General features: G+C 33.0%; 1 protein-coding gene across 7 annotated transcripts in view; it reads left to right on the forward strand.

The window, feature by feature from the left end:
• The window catches only part of LOC105201558 (odorant receptor 13a-like), a 60232-nt gene that overhangs the window by 8455 nt on the left and 29017 nt on the right, over positions 1–22760 (forward strand). For 4 of the 7 annotated variants that reach the window (XR_005576006.1, XM_039455843.1, XM_039455845.1 and 1 more), the window contains exons 3-6: positions 14231–14348; positions 17355–17616; positions 17729–17845; positions 18620–18710. Coding sequence is in view for 6 of the 7 variants with exons in the window: in XM_039455843.1 (XP_039311777.1) it covers positions 14231–14348; positions 17355–17616; positions 17729–17845; positions 18620–18710 (588 nt within the window). In the remaining variant the exon portion in view is untranslated. The remainder of the gene's footprint in view (positions 1–14230; positions 14349–17354; positions 17617–17728; positions 17846–18619; positions 18711–22760) is intronic. The other 3 variants (XM_039455846.1, XM_039455844.1, XM_039455848.1) reach the window with 3 other exon arrangements.

A 22760-nucleotide genomic window follows, 5' to 3' on the forward strand; every position in this document is an offset into this window, starting at 1 on the left:
GAGCACACAGCAGAACTTCGGAAAATTTGGAAGCAAAAAAGGGATCAAGAACAAGAAGAACAAAATCAAATGTTCAATTTGCAACTTGTTCGGGTATAAAGATGCCAATTGTCGTAAAAATCCAAACAAAAATTCCACTGAACAAAAGTCGTCGGAACAAGTCTCGCTATGTATCGGAGAAGTTTTTCTGACATCCTGAAGATCGAGCTCGCCGATGGTGCTTGGACAGTGGAGCAACTACGCATTTGTGCAACAACGCCGGATCTTTTGTATCTACAGACTTCACAAAATATGGGAGATTATATCTAGCCAACAGTGACTACACAGAAAGCATAGCCGAGGGCACTGTCAAGTTCAAGGCTAATGTTTTTGGAGCGATGAAAGACGTCTCATTGCAGAACACTTTATATGTTCCTGACCTACGAACAAATCTTTTTTCGGTAGGTAAAATTACTAAACAGGGACACAAAGTGATCTTTTACAGAAACACTGCATCTGTGACGGATCTTGAGGGAAACCTGAAACTCGTCGCTGAGAAGATCGACGGATTGTATTACGTCCGAGAACACGAGGAAGTCGTTCACGCCGTAACTGGCTCCGAAACTCCGCCCTCAGTCTCTTCAGATGGCAAAATTTCATGGCACCGACGTTTTGGACACCTTAATATGGCAGACCTTCGCGAAGCGGAAAGAAGTGGAGTTATACTTGGTCTCACTCGAAAGGAACTCGGAGACAATGTGGAATGTGACATCTGCGCCAAGGCCAAGATGTCTCGCAAGTCTTTTCCAAGACAGTCGTCTCGAGAATGACTGAACTTCTGGACATTGTGCATTCTGACGTTTGTGGACCAATGCGTGTCGCTTCAATTGGCAACGTAAAGTATTACATCAAATTCATTAATGATCACTCTCGCTGGTGTGAAGTAAAATTTTTGAAGTCCAAAGACGAAGTTTTTAAAGCCACTAAAGAATACATCGCTCTGGTAGAAAACCAGAAGAGACGTTCTGTTAAATGTTTGCAGACTGATAACGGATGAGAGTACCTGAGCAACGAATTCAAGGAATATCTCAAGGCATGGGGCATCACAAGACGATTGACGGTTCCGTATAATCCGGAACAAAATGGCATTGCCGAGCGCAAAAATCGTACATTATTTGACATGGCTCGCTGTTTATTGTTTCAGTCTGGTTTACCTTCGCATTTCTGGGCTAAAGCTGTCAACACTGCGAATTATATTCGCAACAGATGTCCTACTAAAAGTCTAAAAGGGAAGACGCCTCACGAGATATGGATCGGACAACCGCCTGATGTAAGCCATCTTCATGAATTCGGTATGCGAGTTTTCTGTTTTGACCGCACTCCTGGGAAGGGAAAGCTGGAATCTTGATCTAAAGATGGTATTCTCGTTGGATTTTCCGAAGAGAGCAAAGGTTACCGAATCTGGATACCCGAGAACAGGAAGGTCGTCATATCATGGGACGTGAAATTTTCCGAAAAGTCTACAAGCATCGAGAAGCCTTTAAATTTAGGATTTAAAAGCCAGAGGCCGGAGATCGTCGAGGGAAAGCGGAAAGAAGATCTCGAATTCATCGATGTAAATCTCCTAAATCCTTTAGTCGACGATGACGCTCCTTTTTCCGTGGAGTCGCAGCCGGATCCTTAGCCTGAGTCGCAGCCGGAGAATCATTTTCTGGATTAGCATCATCTCGGAGATTCGTCACCGGAGTCGTCTGAAGAAGAGTTCTATGATTTGTCTAATAATGTTCCTGCGGAGGAGCCCGAGGCAGCATTTTTCAGAGACGAGACGCCCACTGTGAGACGTGGAAGAGGCAGACCGCGTCTTATCCGCACTGGTAATCGAGGACAGACTTTTCCACGAGGCTATAATCTGCGATGTTAATTCAGAGCAAGTTCTACTCTCCGAAGTACCTCTGCGTCAGGCGCTTACTGGTCCGGACTCATCCGAGTGGGAGGATGCTATGGTCGAAGAGATGCGTTCGATACTCAAAAATAATACCTGGGAACTAGTTGATCGTCCGAGAGACTCGATTGTCATCGGAAGTCAAATGGTACTCCAAAATAAAATAAGAGCAAACAACAAAATCGAACGAATAAAGGCTCGTCTGGTAGAACAAGGTTTTTCGCAATTACCAGGTGTACATTTTAATCAGACATTTGCCCCTGTCGCACGTCTGAGCTCGATTCGTCTCATCGCCGCTCTCTCTGCTCAATTCAATATAAAGATTTGCCATCACTACAGCTTACTTAAACAGAGAGCTCAAGGAGATGATTCATATGGAGCCGCCGAAGTTTTTCACAGAGATGCTTGAAATTTTCATTGAAGAGAAAAACTCGAATATCGCAAGGAAGGCAAAGATGCTGAGCGATTTAAAAAAAGGCGACAAAGTTTGTTTGCTGAAAAAATCTCTCTAGCCGGAAGACAATGGCACGCCAAGCTACGAGATGCTTTACTTTATTTCGGAGCTTCACCTTCGCAGGGAGATCCATGCCTATACTTTAAGAGATACGGAAAAGACGTCACGCTCATCGCAATATATGTTGATGATATTATTGTGGCCTCCAGTCATTCGGACTCAATTTCCAAACTCGGAAAAGTGCTTTCTCCTCGATTTGATGTTAAGGATCTTGGACCTGTAAATTTCTGTCTGGGGATAAAATTCAGACAAGTCAAAGGTCAAGTGATCTTGAATCAGGCAGCCTATGTCAAAAATTTGTTGGAACGATTCGAAATGCCGGATGCTAAACCATTGACTACACCAATGGATGTTAACACAAAACTCTTCAAGGAAGCCGATCCGGATGAGTTAGAAGACGACATACCTTACCGGGAGCTCGTCGGTTGTCTTACGTATCTTGCCTTGACAACTAAACCCGACATTGCTTATGCCGCCAGCTGCCTGGGTCAATTTAACAACTCGGGAAAACTCATTGGACCGCAGCAAAACGTGTCCTGCGTTACCTTAAAGGTACAAAAGAACTAGGTCTCACATTTACAGGAAATTCTAAGCCTTTGCGAGAGTATGTCGACTCGGACTGGGGAAACTGTCCAAATGATCGTCGCTCTTACTCCGGATACGTTTTTTTGCTAAGTGGATGCCCAGTATCTTGGAAGTCCCGGAAGCAGAGGACAGTAGCCTTAAGTTCTACTGATGCCGAGTACATGTCCTTGACTGATGGAACCAAGGAGTCAATATATTTGACACGTCTTCTTCAAGAGCTTGGTTTTCCGGAATTACAAGACCCCGTACTGTTCATTGACAATTACGGAGCGTTGAAACTTGCCGAAAACCCGATTTTTTATGGTCAAAGCAAACACATCGACGTTCGTCATCATTTCGTGCGTCAAGCCCTACAAGATCAATTTCTACGGCTTGAACATGTTTCTACTGAAAAAAATGTTGCCGATTTATTTACCAAGGCTCTAGCAAGACCCAGATTGATCGAATTGATAAGACTGGCAGGATTACTTCATTGAAAATCTTGAAACCATCATCCAATATTTAGTCGTGCTCGTTTCGAGGGGAAGTGTCGAAAAATATATTTCGATATAATTTCTTTTTATATTTTAGCGTAACGAGCATTTTTGTATTTAAATCTAAGCGGCTCACTTCGTTGATGTTTCAAACCCAAATTCATTTTTCTTTTATTTTCCGTGCGTGTAGACCCCGTGAAGTCTTTTGTCATTACAACCGCTTATTTGAAATTTGTATTCAGATTTCTCTCATCTCGAATATTAAATATTTCAATAATTATAATTGTGTCTTAACTGTGTTTTATTGAGCGAACACTATTTTGCAATCTACGCCTTTACAACATCCACTAACTACGTTTGTGGCCTGCTCTACTTCCTGCTCGCCTAACCTCCAACTCCTATTCACCTACTTCCCTTCTATCTCTTCATTCTCTTACCCCACCCTTTACCCTTACTCATCCTCCACCACCAGCCTCTTCTCTTTTCCTTCATCTCCTCACACTCCACCACGTCTCACCTTATCCCCTAACACCTGTTTATCAATCGCACACACGTCAATCACTCTCGCTACCGGAAACGGAAGGCCTATGTATTAAAGTATTTTTGAGAATTTTTGAGAATTTTTAAAAAATGAATAAAATTGTTCATTTTTTTATTTAAAACTAAAATATTACTTTTTTTGATACTATTAAATTTTTGTCACTAAAATTAATATTTTTATCTAAAAGTACGAAAAAAATCTTGACAAATTATGTCTCTAAAAAGTTTTTAATTTTAACCAAAAATGTAAAAAAAAAATTTTTTTTTAATTTAACCCTAATAGCACAGGGATGTCCACGGGACGTCCTAAGGACGTCCTGTCGGGACGAGCGGGATATCCAGGGGACTACCTGTTGTAGTCCCGAAACATCCTATGGACTGCCAAATGAGCGCCTCATTCTTGCCTACGGACATCCTTTGGACGTCCCGTCGGAAGTCCTAAGGACGTCCATTCGCAATCCTCGGGATATACATACGCATTTCAGGACCATTTTAGGATATTTAAGGAATATGCCCATAAATATATTATATTATTACACTACATAATTCCAATGAGCAAAACAATATTTTAATAACATTTTAAAAAACATTTTTCGCAAAAAAAAATCGGGAATTTTTTCTCGAAAATTTCCAAACGGTCATCCATCCAAGTCGCGACTCCGGTGAACGTTGCGACCTCCGTGATCGCTGCGAACTGGATTCCTCATGATGATCTGTGAACACTTTATTTTAATATATGTATATAACTGATAGATTAAGTAAATTTATATTATTGAAAAGAACTATGTATAATTAAACCATATTATTTATATAAACATGTATAAAATTATAGTTTTTCTACTGATATTTACAAATGCGGATTAGCATCTGGAATAACTTTTTTGTTATTATTTGTTTAAGAATGCAACTAAAAAATATGTCAATATAATACAATAACTAAATTAAGAATAAAAAAATTTTTATTAAAAAAAAATTAAAAAAAATGTTTTTAAATATTGTCTGCTCATTGAAATGTAGATTGAGGTTTCTTCATTCATAGATCTATTTTGTCTATTAATACCGTTGTAAAATTCTTTGATATAATTAATATTTGCCCTTACTTTTTGTATCTGAATGTATAACCATTTATATTAAAGAATTTTACAACAATTGCAAAGCTGTATTTTTCGCTAAACGTAACTAATTTTTGATAATATATGAACAGCGGCTCTAAATCTTTATATGTTTGAAATTGTGAAATTAACATTTAATTATCATATATCAAAGAAATTTTTTTATTTATTTTTATTTATTAGGGATTAAATATTTAATTAATTATTTAAAAACAATGTATAATTTTAAGTTGATCTTTATGATTCAGAGTAGCTGTCATATGTATTATAGGCCTGCTTTTTATTGCTAAAGTAGTGCACATTCTGCGTTAAAAATAATATTCAGGTATATGTTTAAAATTTCATGAAAGCAAAAAAAAGCTAGTGCAGTCCAATGCATCAATAAAAAACAAATCCTACTCGTATACTTAATTTTCTGATACAACACAATCGTTTTTTTTTTATTAAAATAATTTTATATGTTTAAGTGTAATTTATAATAAAAATATTCTTAAATTCTTTATATACATCCCAGCAAACACAGTTACATAACAGCAATGTTAATAAAATAAAATCGAAAGTAACACGCAATATAACATGCGCGTTACATGTAATGTCCATGTTAGTTGTAATTTCCCACTCATAAGAAAAATAACAGTTACATAACAGTTGTATCATATTTGTTATACAGCCCTGCCGAAAATGTACGATTAAAACCGATAAAAAAAAGTAATCCGAATCAATCGGGATTTCTGCACCAAAAATATAGTATTAAAACCGATTGAAAATAAAAATCCAATCGAAACCCAGATAGATTTATTAAAACAGAATACATTAATGTAAATGTAATAAATGTTTAATTTACAAAAAACATTTCTTGTATCTTTTTCGTTAACAAGGATTAAAAAAAGATTAAATTTGAATTAAACATTTCATTTAAGTACAAAATTAAATTACAATACAAATTACACATAAAAATATAAAATTTTATATGGAACAGCGTTCCACACATACACATCATGTTTGAAAAAAGTGAGAGCGAGTATTCATCTCGAGGTTACAATAAGCAACTCCTAAAAGTCTCACTGAAGTATAAGCTGGGGAGTCGGCCGCCGTGACGCCTAGATATAACGCATGTGGCCGCATTCGACTCACGAGAAAATCTTCCACGGCGTGGCCACCTAGTGGTGGCGCCAGAACTCACTTGTTAAATCCATTTTAATTCAAAATTACAGAATTTCATAAATTATAATTAAATCAAATTTTAATGCAATGTGACACGTTGAGACGCTAACAATTCTTATGTACCATTTTTAAATAGATATTTTGATGACAATACTATAAATCACATTAGCAAATTTGTAAAATTGTCCGAAAGCTATGTTTTTTTGGCAATTAATAATTCTTGACAACCGTCAAAAAAAAAATAGTTTCCGAACAATTTTACAAATTAGTAAAAATTATGTACAATGTTATTTTATCAAAATAGCTTTTTATTTAAAAAATAGCACGCAAGAATTTTTAGCGTTTCAGCATATCATTTTTCGCTACTAATGTCAGGATTTTGAAACGTGGTCGCTGAGAGTATTTAGAAGTCTTAATGCAAATGAATTAAAATTTTAAAAAATTTATATATTATGCATTACACTTAAATAATTCACGAAAGCGATATTAAAATCAATTACGATTCGTATATAATTAAAACCGATTACTTTTTAATCCGCTCGTGGATTGAATCGATTAAAACAGATTAAAATCAATTAAAAAGGATTCCGTTTTAATCGGTTTTAATCGCACATTTTTGGCAGGGAGGAGTCGTATTAATAATTCAGTTTTATAACAGTTATATTATTAAAATGAAATGTTTGTTATATAAACCTGATAAACGGCAGTTATATGACTGTTATAAGTTATTGTGTTGTAATATCAACAATTCAATTTTACATAATTACAATATTGCTAGAAAGTAAAAATTCGTTATATAACATGACACACACAAGTTATATAACTATTATTTACTGTGTTTGCTGGGATACTTAGATATTATATATAGTCTGGATTAACCCTCCGTAGGCAGTCTTGATTTTTTTTGTTTAAAGCAAAATTCCTAATCTCAAATTTCTTTGCTCAAATTCAAATCTTTATTAAATAAAAATTTTAACATTAAAGGAGTTAGTTATTTGATAATGTAGGAATGCGGAAAAGTATTATAACCGTGAATTTTTCTATTTTTCCTTAGCTTTTCTAGTTTGTATCATATGACACAGAGAGATGGTCAAAGGACGTCCTTAGGATCGACTTAGAATTTGAACGACCTATGGACGTCCTTAGGCTCGGCTTAGACGTCCCAAAAACGTCGTTTGAATACAGTGTGCTGTGTGGACGACTTAAAATTACGTCCAGTGGGTATAATGTAGGCTATATATAGAATTCCTTTAGTTTATTTAACATTGCTTGGGAAGTCCTGAAATTTTCATCTTAGTATAATATCCTAAGTCCGTTCCATTATTGTCCCGGGATATTCAGGACGAATTCAGGATCATCCCGAGGACGTCTTGTGCTATTAGGGAAACGATAACCTTCAATATTTTTGACGCAAGGCATGTAATGTTTACTTGTTTTATCATTAACTTTATACAATACATCCACTAACATGTTTTTATTATTATTTTAAAAATCCCAAACAGTTTATTTTTAGGTAGACTTCTTTCACGTGGAATGCTCCATATGTATAATTTATTCGAGTTTGCGGCGCAGATATATAATATCACCGACGAGAGACTATTAAAAGACCGTCAACCCTGGGTAAATTTTCGGCGACGGTTAAAGAGCGATGACGTTATCGACTATATAATTGTTAATACAAATATTTGAGTAATACATTATTAAAATCTTAATTTTTTTATTATACAAATACTTCATAAGCAAGTATGCATACTTATATTTAATAACAACATTGTTTATTGCTTTAAAATTGTAATTCTTTTTGATCAGTTATTATATCTCTGTCGATAATCAAACTTGGATGTTAACATCAAAACTGCAATTTTTAATAAAAATCGAGAATTTTCGGGTTACAAATATATAAGCATATCTATAAAACTTCAGGATAACATTAAATTATAAAATTAGTACTGTATTGTCAGTTTATCATTAAAAATTTAACAGTCACACAAACTCCCGTAAGGTTAGTGGTCTTTAACAGTCTCTCGTCGATACTTCTTGTCTCTTCGCGCACTGTTTTACCAACAATCATGTTTCTTGCTTTTTCTGAAGTTCATCAAATTTTATCTCGGACAACCAAAACAAAGAAACATATTAGTTAAATTAAATACGACCACGATATCGTATCGAATCGAATATAATCTGATAAAGAATATGTTTGATAAAAAAAATAAAGATGAGATACAAATAGATAAAGCTTTTGGCGAAACGTTTGCCAATTTTGTGCAGAAAAAATCCTTATCTTTTATACATGACGATGTTTTTTGGTTTCGTGTGACAAAAAACAAAGAAACAAAAAGCAGAAGGCACAAAACAAAAAGCAGAAGGCACAAAACAAAACGCAAGAGCGCATTGTAGATTAGGCTAGAAAAAAAAAATATTTATGATGTGCGGTTTACCCGCTCAATTTAAATTAAAAACTGGTCTTACTTTTTGGACACAATAGTATTCCGAGCAAAACAACAAGTCAAAATGACGTCAAAGTGATTCACAATTGTGTCAAAATGACATCAAAATAAATCGTAATTGATTAAAAAGTGACTTTTAATAATCATTTTGCAGTCACTTTGACATCATTTTGACGTTGTGATGATCCCTTGTTCTGCTTGGGATATCTCAAACTTTGATATATTCCATCAAAGAATGCATTAAACTATCAAGAAAAAAATGATTGTTTACACAGGCACACAAAAAAACAAAAGTGTTATGTCCGAGAGACTACACTTATGTATCCCTACGTATTTTGACCTTAGAACATATACATATACATATACATATGTTCTAAGATTTTGACGTCCTGAAACCGAATATGACCTTAGAATTGTTCTATCAGATCAAAATTTTTTACACTAAAAAAATTGCCAAATATTCCTTAAAATTACACTATTCAGCCCAATAAAAAAAACCTTAATTTGATAGCGCAATTCTGAGGTTATATTTGATTTTAGAATCTTAAAATACACAGGAATACATTGGTTTAATCTCTCGGACATGCCATTTTTTTGTGTATCCTGCTGAAAAAGGGCAATTAAAACCGATTAATTTGGATTAAAATCTAATCTATTTTAATCCACTGTAATCCGTTTTATTTAATAGATGTAATCCATTGCCTGGATTGAAAGATAATCCGTTTTAATGCTAAATGAATCGTAAATGTTTTTAATACATCATACAACGATTAGTTTTAATCCGAAATAATTCTTTTTGAATAGATATTTTTGTTAATTCAGATAAATCCGAATAAGTAGCCGAATAAGAATCCGTTTAAATCTGTGACAGTATTTAAGCATTTTTAATTACAAAAATACGGATCAAATATAATCATAAGTATGAATGCTGTTGAACATATTTACAATTTAACCCATTGTAATAAAAGGGAAAGAATTATTTATTAATACAATGTAATCGGCAATAGAAAAATGTAAAAAAATTTATTCTAATTTCCATTATACGAACTAAATACATTAAAGAATATACATAATTATGAGTAAATACAATTTAATTTAATTAGCATTTTGTGAATTTTGTTTGTTTTTGGAAAAAATATAAAGTTATTTTTTATTTCGGTTTTAATAAAATCAAATTCTGAAAAATCGAATCGTGCGCGGAGTTGTAACCCGGAGTTTTAATGTGATATTTTTCGATCACGCGTGTGAAACTGAAATAGTTTTGTATAATCCATTTTAATCCAGTATTTTACAATTACGCTTATAAAACGCTCATAAAATTATCTTATAATCCATTTTAATCAAATATTTTGCGATTATGCATGTAAAACTGAAATATTCTTGTAACTCATTTTAATTCGCTCTTTCAGGATTTCATCCATGTTTCAACGACTTTACACTGTGAACTAAAACTAACGTGGTACGAATTATCAATAAAGAAAATGAGATATTTGCATTTTTTTACGAATATACATTTATTGAATTTCATATTCATTAGGTTAGGTATACATAATATCGAGCAGAACAAATATTTATATGTATCTTAAACAATCTTTTTAATTTCAATTTAAAATGGATTAGTTTTAATGTGATTAATACAAGAAAATAAAATTAGAATTGTATTAAAACCGATTTCATTATTATACGCGCTATTATCAAAGTTCCGATTCAAATAAATTTCTTTTTATAGAAAATACTCTACCAAAATTTTATAAATTGTTTAAGTGTAATGCATAATATAAAAATTTTTTTTAATTTTAATTTAGTTGCATTAAGATTCCTAAATACTTTCAGCGAGCACGTTTAGGAATCCTAACATTAGTATCGAGAAATGATACGCTGAGACGCTAAAAATTCTTGAGTGCTGTTTTTAAATAAAAAGCTATTTTAATAAAATAACATTGTAAATCATTTTAACCCTTAAACACGTAAATGGGTTTGAGAGACCTCATATGAAGTTTCGAATGCTTCGTGTGTGAAGACAGAATAAGATAGGAGGTTTGGACCAAGACGTAAAAAAAGTTTGAAATCTCTTTCGATTGATATTGTTGATCAACTTTTTTGGTCAACTAGAATTTGAATGGCACGGCAGCAAAGTTTTGTTAGGGTCAATGCGACCCACATAACCTGTAAATGAAACATTTTTTGTGGGTATTTTATATAAAAAAGCTGGACAAAATACGTTCGAACAGGTCGGTTCGCCGATGTTACTCGCATATACTCTGTCTAAAGTTGGAATACTATAAAATGCTATAGAAAAGGGAGTTTTTCCGAAATATATTATGAAATACATCAATTTTCAATTTTAGACACGATTTAATCAAAATTCCTCATATTCGCTTTGTTACATAAGTACATGTTTTAATAGAAATGACAATAATATAATTTTTTTGGAAAGTATGAATCTTTAGCTTTAAAACGCCGTATTGTAAAGTCTTTAAAAGTTTTTCGTTGCAAAGATATGATTAAAAAAAGAATGGATTTTTAGATGCTCAAAAATACCTCTATTATCCATCTTACATAATTATACTTTTAAAAAAAAATGACTTTGCCAAATTTTATTTTGAAAATGTGACTTTTTAGCTTTAAAACACCGTTTGAAAGTCCTTAAAAGTTTTTTGTTGCAAAGATATGATTTTTTGAAGGAAAAGTGGATTTTTGACCAATTTCTCATTTTTGCTTAATGGTTTTGCCTTTATAACTTCACAATATATTATATTTTTGGCAATGCCGATTGTGCAGTTACACCCCTAAGATTCTGAACTTTTATTTAAAAAAAAATTGTAGAAAAATATTTATTGTAATAAAAATTATAGCTTCTCAAAGTTGAAAAAGTCTCCCAGACCCAAAAATGTGTTTCCGTATTTTACAGGATTGGTGTGTTTAAGGGTTAACTAATTTGTAAAATTGTTTAAAAACTATTTTTTTCATGATGGTTACTAAAAAAAACATAGCTTTTGGACAATTTTACAAATTTGTTAACGTGATTTATAGTGTTGTTATCAAAATGTCTTTTTATTTAAAAATAACACAAAAATTGTCAGCGTCTCAACGTGTCACATTAAAATCCAATTTAATTATAATTTATGAAATCCTGTAATTTCGGGTTAAAATGGATTTAATAAGTGAGTGCTGGCGCCACCGCTAGGCGGCCACACTGTAGGAGATCTTCTCGTAAGTCGAATGCGGTCACAGGCGTTATATCTAGACGCCACCGCGATCGACTCCCCAGTTCATGCTTCAGTGAGCAGCTTGTTGTAACCTCGAGACGAATACTCGCTCTCATTTTTTTCAAACGTAACGTGTGTATGGAACACTGTTCCACATAAAATTTTATATTTTTACATGTAAATAATAATTTGTATTTAATCTTGTACATAAATTAAATGTTTAATTTAAATTTAATTTTTTTTATTTTTATTAATGAAAAGGATACAAAAAATATTTGTTTGTAAATTAAACATTTATTACGTTTACATTAATGTATTTTGTTTTAATAAATCTATCTGGATTCCGATCTTATTTTCAATTAATTATTTTATTTAATGTCCACACGTGCAATCGTCAAAGTTTAGATTCATATGAATTCCCGCAATACTAATCCGTCTAAGATGAATTATATACGATTTGAATAAATTTAATCTTTTTCGATAGCGAAATTCCGGAACAACAAACAGGATCGAAATAAATTATTTTATTTTTAATTGGTTTTAATCGCTCTTTTTTAGCAAGGTAGCTATGCACAGCTATTCACAAAAAAATGTCATGTCCAAGAGATTAAACCAATGTATTCCTATGTATTTTGAGACTCTGAAACCGAATATAATTTCAGAATTGCTCCATCAGATCAAGATTTTTTTTACACTCAAAAAATTGTTAAACGTTCCTTAAAATTACACACTATTCAACCCGTAAAAAAAATTCTGACTTGATGGAGCAATTTTACAGACCTATTTTGTAACTCTTAATAACAGTTTCATTATCGTTGTAACATCGTTGTGCAGATACAATATATAGTAAAAAAACGCAACGACGTTATAACAATAACGAAACTGTCGTTAAGAATTGGGTTCGTAAATAAATTTTTGAATTGGAAAATTTAATTGTTTTATCAAAATATGAGTACTATGATAACAATTTATTAAAATAAAATCAGTTTGTTTATATTTTTTTAATAATAAAGTTCAAATATTCATAGAAATTCAAATGGATGAAAACGCATCGCTATTGGTGTGACGTCACGATGTTGTTCCTTTTCCGCACGCTTCTAGCCTTCTGCTGTGTGATAGTTTTGCACAATTATTAATATCAAATTATAAACAAAAAGTAGTTTCAAATTTGGCAAATATTTTAGAATCAGGTTTTATTAAAGCTGATTTAACAAATTTGTTTAAAATAGACGTATTTATGGTTTGTAAGTTTATTTATAAGGAAAATGACAAATTCAACGCTGCTGAAGGGAATGCAAAAGCTGCAATGTAAGTTCATTTATTTCTAACATCAAACGAAGAGTATCCTGCAGCCAAAAAAGCAGTAACCTCTTTCGTATCTCATTGTCAGTAAGATGAAAGGAATAATTTGCAGTTCGTTCTCTATCGAGTTGACAGGAAAAAATATGTGGCATAACTCCAGATTTCATTTTTATAGGCCCACCCATTGAAGAGAAACGAATATAATTTTCCATGTCATCTTTTAGTTAGTTAAAATATCAACTAAAGAATTATTTGTACAACATATCATTCTTAGATACTATTCTCATAACCTAGCCTCAAAACTTCAGAAATATAGATACTAATGGAAATAATGGTTTGATATTGAATATTTACAACAAAATGATCATCACAATAAAAATAATTCGATTTTGTTGATTCATGCGGACGTCGAGCCAATCGAAACCACAACTACCTTATTACTTCTTCGCGTAGTACTGTCACAAATACTTTAGCGGGTGCACTTTTCGTAATATTTTTGCACAAGAACACAAAACACCATCGATAACTCATGTTTATTTGTTGTAATAACAGTACAGCAGTTCAAATTAAATAAAAATTGAGCATACAGCTGTACTAAGTACTATGTGCATACATACTATGCTTTCGGCAACAACATCGTGACGTCATTTTTGAGTTCGGATAATCTCGGGCAATTCCGGAGCGTTCAAACGATCAGACGCCCGACTGTGTTTTAAAATTGCTATAACTTTATAAATAAAGAGTAGATTGCAAAAATAAAAAAGTTACAAATATATTTAAATATATTTTATCGATTGGCAATGTTACTAAAAATTGACTTAAGAACCGAATTACAGAAGAGTTTACTAAGTCATATTCAGTTTTAGGACGTCAAAATAAATAGAGATACATAGGTGTAGTCTTTCAAACATGACGCTTTTGTTTTTTTTGTGTGCCTCTGTTATTAACCGACAGTAATCCTAGATAAAAGTTTTGATTGACTGGCTATTTGTTGAGTGGGATGAATTGGAGACACCGGAAGAATGCGAAATTATGAGGAGATATGCTGAGACTAGCAGACGATATGCTTTGAGATATTCATGTAAGAATATTATAATTTTGTCATTTTTTTTTAATTTAAAACATCTACCTAACAATATAAATGTAATATGACATGTGTGTTATACATGCATGTATATTACATATTATACTTATTAATTGCATGTTGACTATAAAATTTTTACATAGATATAATATAATAAATAATTTGTGTACACCAGCATTCAACTGGGTACTGCGCGGCGGCTACCTTCTAACTGTAATGTACAATCGCTGTCATTACTCGCACAGCACGTAATATTGCTGCAATATTGCTGCAATATTGTAATATTGCGGTAATATTGCACAGATATATTGCAGTAATATTGCAATATTGTTGCAATGTCTAATGTTTGCTAAAATTTATCACAGTAATATTATTGCAATATTTCAGTAATATTACCAAGATATTGCAGTAATATTCTTTAATATTATATAATATTATATAATAAAGAATATTACAAAGATATTGCTGTAATATTGCTGTAATATATTATGTCCGTAAAAAATTGTCATAGAAATATTGTTGTAACATTTCAATAATATTGCTGCAACATTACTACAATATATGATGTCCGTAAAAATTTGTCGCACTAATGTCACTGCAATATTTTAGTAATATTTCTGAGATATTGCAATAATATTCCTGTAACTTTCGCGGACACAATACGTTGCAGCAATGTTACAACGATATTACTGAGATGTTGCAGTAATATTCCTGTGACCATTTTTTGCGAACATAATATATTGTAAAAATATTGATATTTCCAAGCGATCCAAATCGCGATTCCGGTCAACGTTGCTTAACTTCTAGGATCGGTGCAAACTAATCCTTTGTGATGACCTGTGAACATTTTGTGCTGATATGTGTATATAACTGGTAGATCAGGTCAATACACGTTATTTGTTTAAATAAAAATGCAACTAGTAAATATATGTTAATATAATGCAATAATTAAATTAAATAAGAAAAAATTTATAAATTATTATTTTAAATATCTATTTATTATCATAAATATTTACTGAAATATTTTATAAAATATTTTAGTAAATATTTATTTTTTATTTAGCATAAATATTTTAAAAAATATTTTATAAATATTTTAATAACATTTTGGATAAAGATTTTTATAATTATTTTTGTCATGTACATGAAATATGTATGAAATATTTTCATAACATTTATTAAAAATATTTATAATAAATTTTTATTATTTATCATAAATATTATGTGCTATCTGGATATATTATATTGCAATATTGCTGCAATGTCATAGCAATATTACAATGTGGTATAACGCGTTCTAATATTTCTGCAATGTCACTGCAATATCGTTATAATATTACTGCAATATCTTAATATTGTCGCAATATTGTTACAATATTATGTGCTGTGCGGGTAGGGTTGCGACACTTTTTTTTGATAAGTTTTTAAACGCGCAACTTTAACGTAAGTTGAGAGCATGATTGGTTTTTACTGAATCCAAACAATTACCTTTGCCGTTCAGTGAGCAAGACTACATTCCAAAAACCATCAAAGAAAAAGTATCACAACTCTAATGACTAGGGCACGTATTATGTATTTGTTTAGAATCGATTCCAATCGGAATTATTCCGTTTTTCCCTAAATTTTCTAGGGAAAACGGAATAATTCCAATCAGAATCCATTCCAAAGAATTCTATAATACGTGCCCAGCACTGTACAGTCGCCTGCATTATAGTTGCAACACTTTTCTTTCGATGCGTTTCTGAACGCGCAACTATAACGAGAGTTGAGAACGTGATTAGTTTCTTATGTGTGGATCCAACCAATTACGTTTGCCGCTCGATGAATAAGGTTACATTCCAAAAATTATCGAAGAAAATGTGTCGCAACTATAATGTAGGCGACTGTACACTCAGCGTGTTTGATTCTGTCTATTGGGAAATTTTTTAAACTGTGAAGTCGCTATTTTTCTACATACTTACAGTTCATGATTAACGTAACGATCAATAAGCTTGAAGGGCTTTGCACATGAAATGCATAACATAACATAAGCACAACATAAAACCGATGGGCCAATGAGCATTCAGTACAAAGTCGCCATATTGATTTACATAACATTTTTATTGGTCCGTCGGTTTTATGTTGTGCTTATGTTATGTTATGCATTTCATGTGCGAGGCCCTTTAATCGTTACTTTAATCATAAACTGCGAGTATGTAGAAAGTGGTGACTTCTCAATTTAGAAAATTTTCCCATGGACGGAATCAAATTCCATGGGTGTACATACATACACCCGGCGTCATCAATTTTGTTTCTCAAAAAATTTTTTAAAATGAAATGTCACCATCTTTCTACATACTCGCAGTTCATGATTAATGTAACGACTAAAGGGCCTCGCACATGAAATGCATAACAGAGCATAAGCGTAGCATAAGGCCTCTGGACCAATGGGAATCTTATGTAAATCAATATGGCGACTTTATGCTGGATACTCATTGGTCTATCGGTCTTATGTTGTGCTTATGTTATGTTATGTATTTCATGTGCGAGGCCCTTAAAGCTTATTGGTCTCTTTATGTCAAGGTCCGTGGATTGGCGTTGGAAGGGAAGGAAGGTCGTTGCATAGCCGCCATTTTCGAGACAGCGAGTCAGTGTTAGTGTATGTACGTAGATAGTAAGGTACTACAGCTATTAGTTGTGTGAGTGAGCGAGTGTGCAGTAAAAGTATGGCCGCCGCCATTTTCGTTCCACATCGTTGAAGTGGATGCAACGACCTTCCTTCCCCTCCAACGCCAATCCACGGACCTTGCTTTATGTTAATCACGAACTGTAAGTATGTAAACAGATAGTGACTCCTCAGTTTGAAAAATTTTCTAAGGGACAGAATCGATGACGCTAGATGTATCTTAAAATGCTTTCTTTTGCTGCTTTTTGAAATGTTATAAATCTAAATTACAATTCAGCAGTTGAACAATGCATCTTACAATTTATTCGTTAACGAGGCGCATTTATGTGTATTTGCAGTGTATTGCTTTGTAACCGGGTTTCTGTTTCTATGTATATCACTAATACCACCACTATTAGATATCGTGTTACCTCTCAACGAATCTCGCCCTTTACTACCAGTTCACCCAGGATACTATTTTGTTGATGAAACAAAATATTTTTACTACATTTTTTTGCACGCCATAATAGCCTGGGAAATTGCCGTGATTGGGATAGTGGCTCACGATTGTATACTTCTAACTTATATCGAACACCTTTGCAGTATTTTCACCCTAGTCGGGTAAAATAAATACAAGTAATATATTGTACATTAACAATGGAAATTTATAATCATCACACACGCATACTACAAATTTGCGAATAATCATACATTACAGAAAATACATTTACAGATTTCGATTCGAACGATTAATGCGCGATAATGCTACGAAAACTTTACATTCAAATGCAAGTGACGTGTATCGCAAAAGAATTGCATTTTTCGTGTATACGCACCGAAAGGCTCTAAAGTAAGTAGTCCACCGTCGGCACAGTCTATCGAGACCGTAATGATAGCTCTTGATATCCACAAAGAGAAAAAAAGAAACATTAACAGCAGAAGGAGAGGAGAAGAGAAATTTTGTCTTATTATTTATTATTCCATCATCTCTCGCTTTTGCCATACACAAAAAAAAAATTAATATTGACTTGACAATTCATTAATTGTTTCATACATGAACAAGAAAGAGAAAATTAATCTTTTTGAAAAAATTTTATTATCTTAAAAAAACATAATTTGTTTCTTTATGTAAGCTGCAACTACAATAATGTCTGTTTAAGATCAATCTTTTTCATCCAATTCTTTTAAAAAACTTTTATATTTTTGCTTATACAGGGTGTTAGAAAACTAAAATTTATGCTCTTGTGGGTTGATAGAGCAAGTCATACTGAGAAAAAAAGTCCTTTACCATTTTTCATTATTTGCAATAGTTATTAAAATTAAAATTAGTAAAGTTCGTCAAATGAGCAATGGATGTCTTACCCGCCTCACCGCGCCGCCTGCCGCGGCTGTTTATGGTTTGGCGACGAACGGGCGGTCCTCGCATGCGGTGGGTAGGGAAAATACGCGCTTATTTGACGAACTTTACTAATTTTTATTTCGATTACTATTGCTAATAATGAAAAATAGTAAAAGACTTTCTTCTCAGTATGACTTGCTCTATCAACTCACAAGAGCATAAGTTTTAGATTTCTGACACCCTGTATATGAAACAAAATAAATGGTTAATTCTTTTCCTGTGTAGGTTCGCTCAACTGATCGAGGATACGTTTTCGTTAACGCTAGGTATACAAATAATATTAAATACAGCAATGATCAGCATAACCTTGTTACAAGTACGTTGTTTACTAATTACAACATTTAATCCAACATGTATTCTTTACACAATTTGAATCATATATATCAAAAAATAACCCTCCATGCTCTCGGGGGTTGATAGAGCAAGTCATACTGAGAAGAAAATTCCTTTACCATTTTTCATTATTCACAATAGTTAACAATTTAAAAATTAATAAAGTTTGGCGAATGAGCGTGTATTTTCCCTGCCCACCACACACGGACACCGCCCGTTGGTCGCTAAGCTAGGGGCAGTTGCGGGTGGCAGCGTAGTAAAAAGAAAGAACACCGCATTTCTCCATATCATTACGTCGTATCATGTTTTCTCTCTCGACCAAGTGTCAAACGAGGAGGATGCACGATCAAGCGCACCCCACCTTCTATCTGCTTTCCGATTTCCTTACTAGAGACTTGCGTGTGAAGTCTAATATTTGGCACTTAAGGCTAGGACACATAAAAAAACTTAAGCAGTAAAACTTAAGCTGTAAGCAAATTAGCCAATGGCAGTTGAGAACATAAGGCCAAACGTAAGCAGTAGCAAATCCAACACATTGAATTTCTTACTGCGTACGTCTTAATGATTAAGTTTTTCTATGTGCCATGGCCTTTAGCCTTTACTTAGTCTGAAATCCAAGGCCTTACAAAAAAGAAGAAGAAACATGCGCGCGCAACTTTGCGTGTGTGGCAGCCGAGCGCCGGTAGGCAATGCTGGTTCTCTCTCCTTACCGCGCGACTGCCCGTATCCCTTGGCGACCGACAGGCGGTTCCCGCGTGCGGTGGGCAGGGAAAATACGCGCTCAATCGCCAAATTTTACTAATTTTTAATTCGTTAATTATTGCAAATAATGAAAAATGATAAACGACTTTTCTTCTCAGTATGACTTGCTCTATCAACCCACGAGGGCATGAAAGGTTATTTTCTAACACCCTGTATATACAGAGTGTCAGATAAAATTCGCCCATGGTCTTGTGGGTTAATAGAACAAGTAAAACAGAAAAGTCTTGTATCATATTTCAATATTTGCAATAGTTACCAAGATAAAAATTATTAAAGTCGGCAAATAAGCACGTACGACCTACCGCGGGGACCGCTTGTTGGTCGCCAAACTTCTTCTTCTTTACAAGGCCATAGATTTCAGTCCTTGTTGAGACTAAGTACCAATTTTTTATTCAGGGCAGGTAGTAAATCCTAGGTAGAGATCTCTGCTTCATGCAATGGATATTGCCCCGAGATGACTCGTCTCCTTTCCAACACCTGAGAACAATGAGATCTCCCGGGAAACCCATTTTGGCAATATTCCTAAAGTTTAAGTATTACTCCAACATAAGACAATTACTAAATACTTAAGTACTTATTGTTGTAATGGATTATAATATAATGTCAAATTCCTTCATATTTGTATGAATTTCTTAATAACATTCATGACTTTAAAATCTAAGTTGTTAAACAAGTATTTCACAGGACAAATCCCGATAGTACACGGGACTGATAGCACACCACCACTCACAGCGGCCAATACCTAGAGTTTTGCCGTTGGTTAGGTTAGATAAGTCAAGATGATTGGTTGGTGGGCTATCGCACCGTGCGCTATCAGATCCCGTCTATTCCACAGAGAGGCTGTTGGAGGCCTAGTTTCATTAATTTCTTTATCATTAACTTGGAGACTTTACTTAAGTGGGGACAAGCCCAGAAAATATGATTAACATCCTGTACCTCAGCTCCTCAAAAGCATGCCCGGGATTCTATCAATCTCAATTTGTGTTTAATTTTTCTAGTAAAGACCAAATCCGTAATTATTTTAGCAGATTCCAAATAAACCTCTATTTAATTTAAATTTGTTAAGGCATCCAAGATCCACATTTTTAAAATGGTCGAAATAATATTTACCAGTTCCTTTCACTGTAGAATCAAAGTAATAACTATCCATCATTAGATAATTATTAAGTAAACATCCTATGCCCTCCTTAAAGGCGATCTTATTAATAATCGGAGTTCCATCTCTCGACCCCTCTTTTGCCAACGCGTCGGCTATCTCATTGCCGGTTATACCTTTGTGAGCCAGACACCATGTGAATTTTAACAACAGATAATTATTTTTCATTAAGGCAATTATTCAATAAAATAAATCTATGATAATAGGATCTAGTAATTTAATATAAGAGTTGTAAATTCCCCTACAACATGATTCAATAGCACTTAATGTGCTCCTTGAATCGTACATATAGTATATTTACAGCTCTCAAGCCATTCTGACAAATCAATTCCAATGCTTTCCCAATTGCCACAGCCTCCGCCGAAAAGAAGGAGGTGAATAAGTCTAATTTATATTTACCCTTTATCCTAAATTTGGAGATCTACATCGAGCAACCCACTATGTAATTACTGAAAATTGGCACGTTATCCAATGTGTTATCATTTCCCGAATCCACGGATCATGGAGTCGATTGTGTATCATGAAACTAGAGTGAAAATTACAAAAGTGAGCAAAGTCACTAGGTATTAACCAATGAAATTATAAGTACTCTAGTAAATTTGTTCACTTTTGTCATTTTCACTCTAGTTACATGATACACAATTGACCTCCTTAATCCATCTGTGTAGATGTCCACTTCTTCAAAGTCCAATTTTTTGCAAGAAATCAATCTCTTGAAGGCTATATTGATATCAGAATCCAACCTCGATTCAACCGCATCCATGCCCAAAGTCGTATCCATGTCTCACAGTTCTCCAAATCAATGGGATAAGCAAAGTAAGGATGTAAATTTTATTTATACAAAGAAGGCAAAATGTTTGACCTCGCTCCATCTGTTGATAATAAATTTTCCTGCTAGCACAGTTTCCGGTAAATATCCTTTCACTAACAAGGAGTAAGCAAGAACTGTAAAATACCAAAGAGATGAATCATAGCTCATTCGAAAGGGGAGAACAAGTATATTAAAAGTGTAAAAGGGTTAGCGTGAATGGGCCTTACTTTTTAAGAAAATTGCAATTAAAGTTTAACATTTGGACGTTCGTATGTTAAGTACTAGAATCTTGAACCACTATCCAAGAGAGCGTCGTGGGTGAGAAGGTTGTAGAGTTACATTTTTTCCTTTGTGGCAGACCGGGTTCAAATCTCCACAGTATCAAATTTTTTTTTACTTTTTTTTAAACCTTTTGCTATTATATTTTACAATTACATTATCTTTAGTATTTTTAAAATTAATTAATATTAATGTACTTACATATACTAATAAAATTAAGCAACTTTTTATTAATACAAAATTAATAAAAACATTTAATAAATTATTTATTATAATAAAATTATTTATAAAGATTAATAATAAGGCTTTAACGAGCAGATTTATTTCAAAACATAATACACTTTGAGAGTTTCTATAATATTATAAATTATAAGTCAATGTAAATTATAAAAAGTTATAAATTATAAGATCCCACATAGCACGTAATATTTCTGTGATATCACAGAAATATTACATATTACTGTAAAATATCACAGAAATATTACTGTGATATTACACAGTGATAATGACATTAAAATATTCCAGTAATATTACAGGAACATCACAGAAATATTATTGTGATATTACACAGTGATAAAAACATTAAAATATTTCAGTAATATCATCGCAATATATTGTTGTAATATTTAATCCCAAAGAACAAAGTAATGTCAAATGACGTTTCTATTATGTCTTATTAATGCAATGTCACTATCTCTTTGATTAATTTTGATATTTTCAGTATCCATAATATTCTTGGTAATTTCAGTATCCTAAAAAAGAAATCAACTTACTACTTAAATAAAATAATAATGTCTTTGCCTTTTCGTGGAATAAAAGTGAAAGTTATGAAAAAGAATTAATTAACTTTATTATTGCTTTAGACATTTACTTAGTTTATCCCTTAAACTGTATAATCCCTTAAACTATATAAACTAATGTACGTTTTTCTATGTAATCTATCAATTTCATTATCGCTTTACAACTCGATCAATAATGATTTTATTAAAAATTACAGAAAAACCTTTTCATTTATCTTATTGTCA

The sequence above is a fragment of the Solenopsis invicta genome, chromosome 12 (genome assembly GCF_016802725.1).
Source record: "Solenopsis invicta isolate M01_SB chromosome 12, UNIL_Sinv_3.0, whole genome shotgun sequence".
NCBI lineage: Eukaryota > Metazoa > Arthropoda > Insecta > Hymenoptera > Formicidae > Solenopsis > Solenopsis invicta.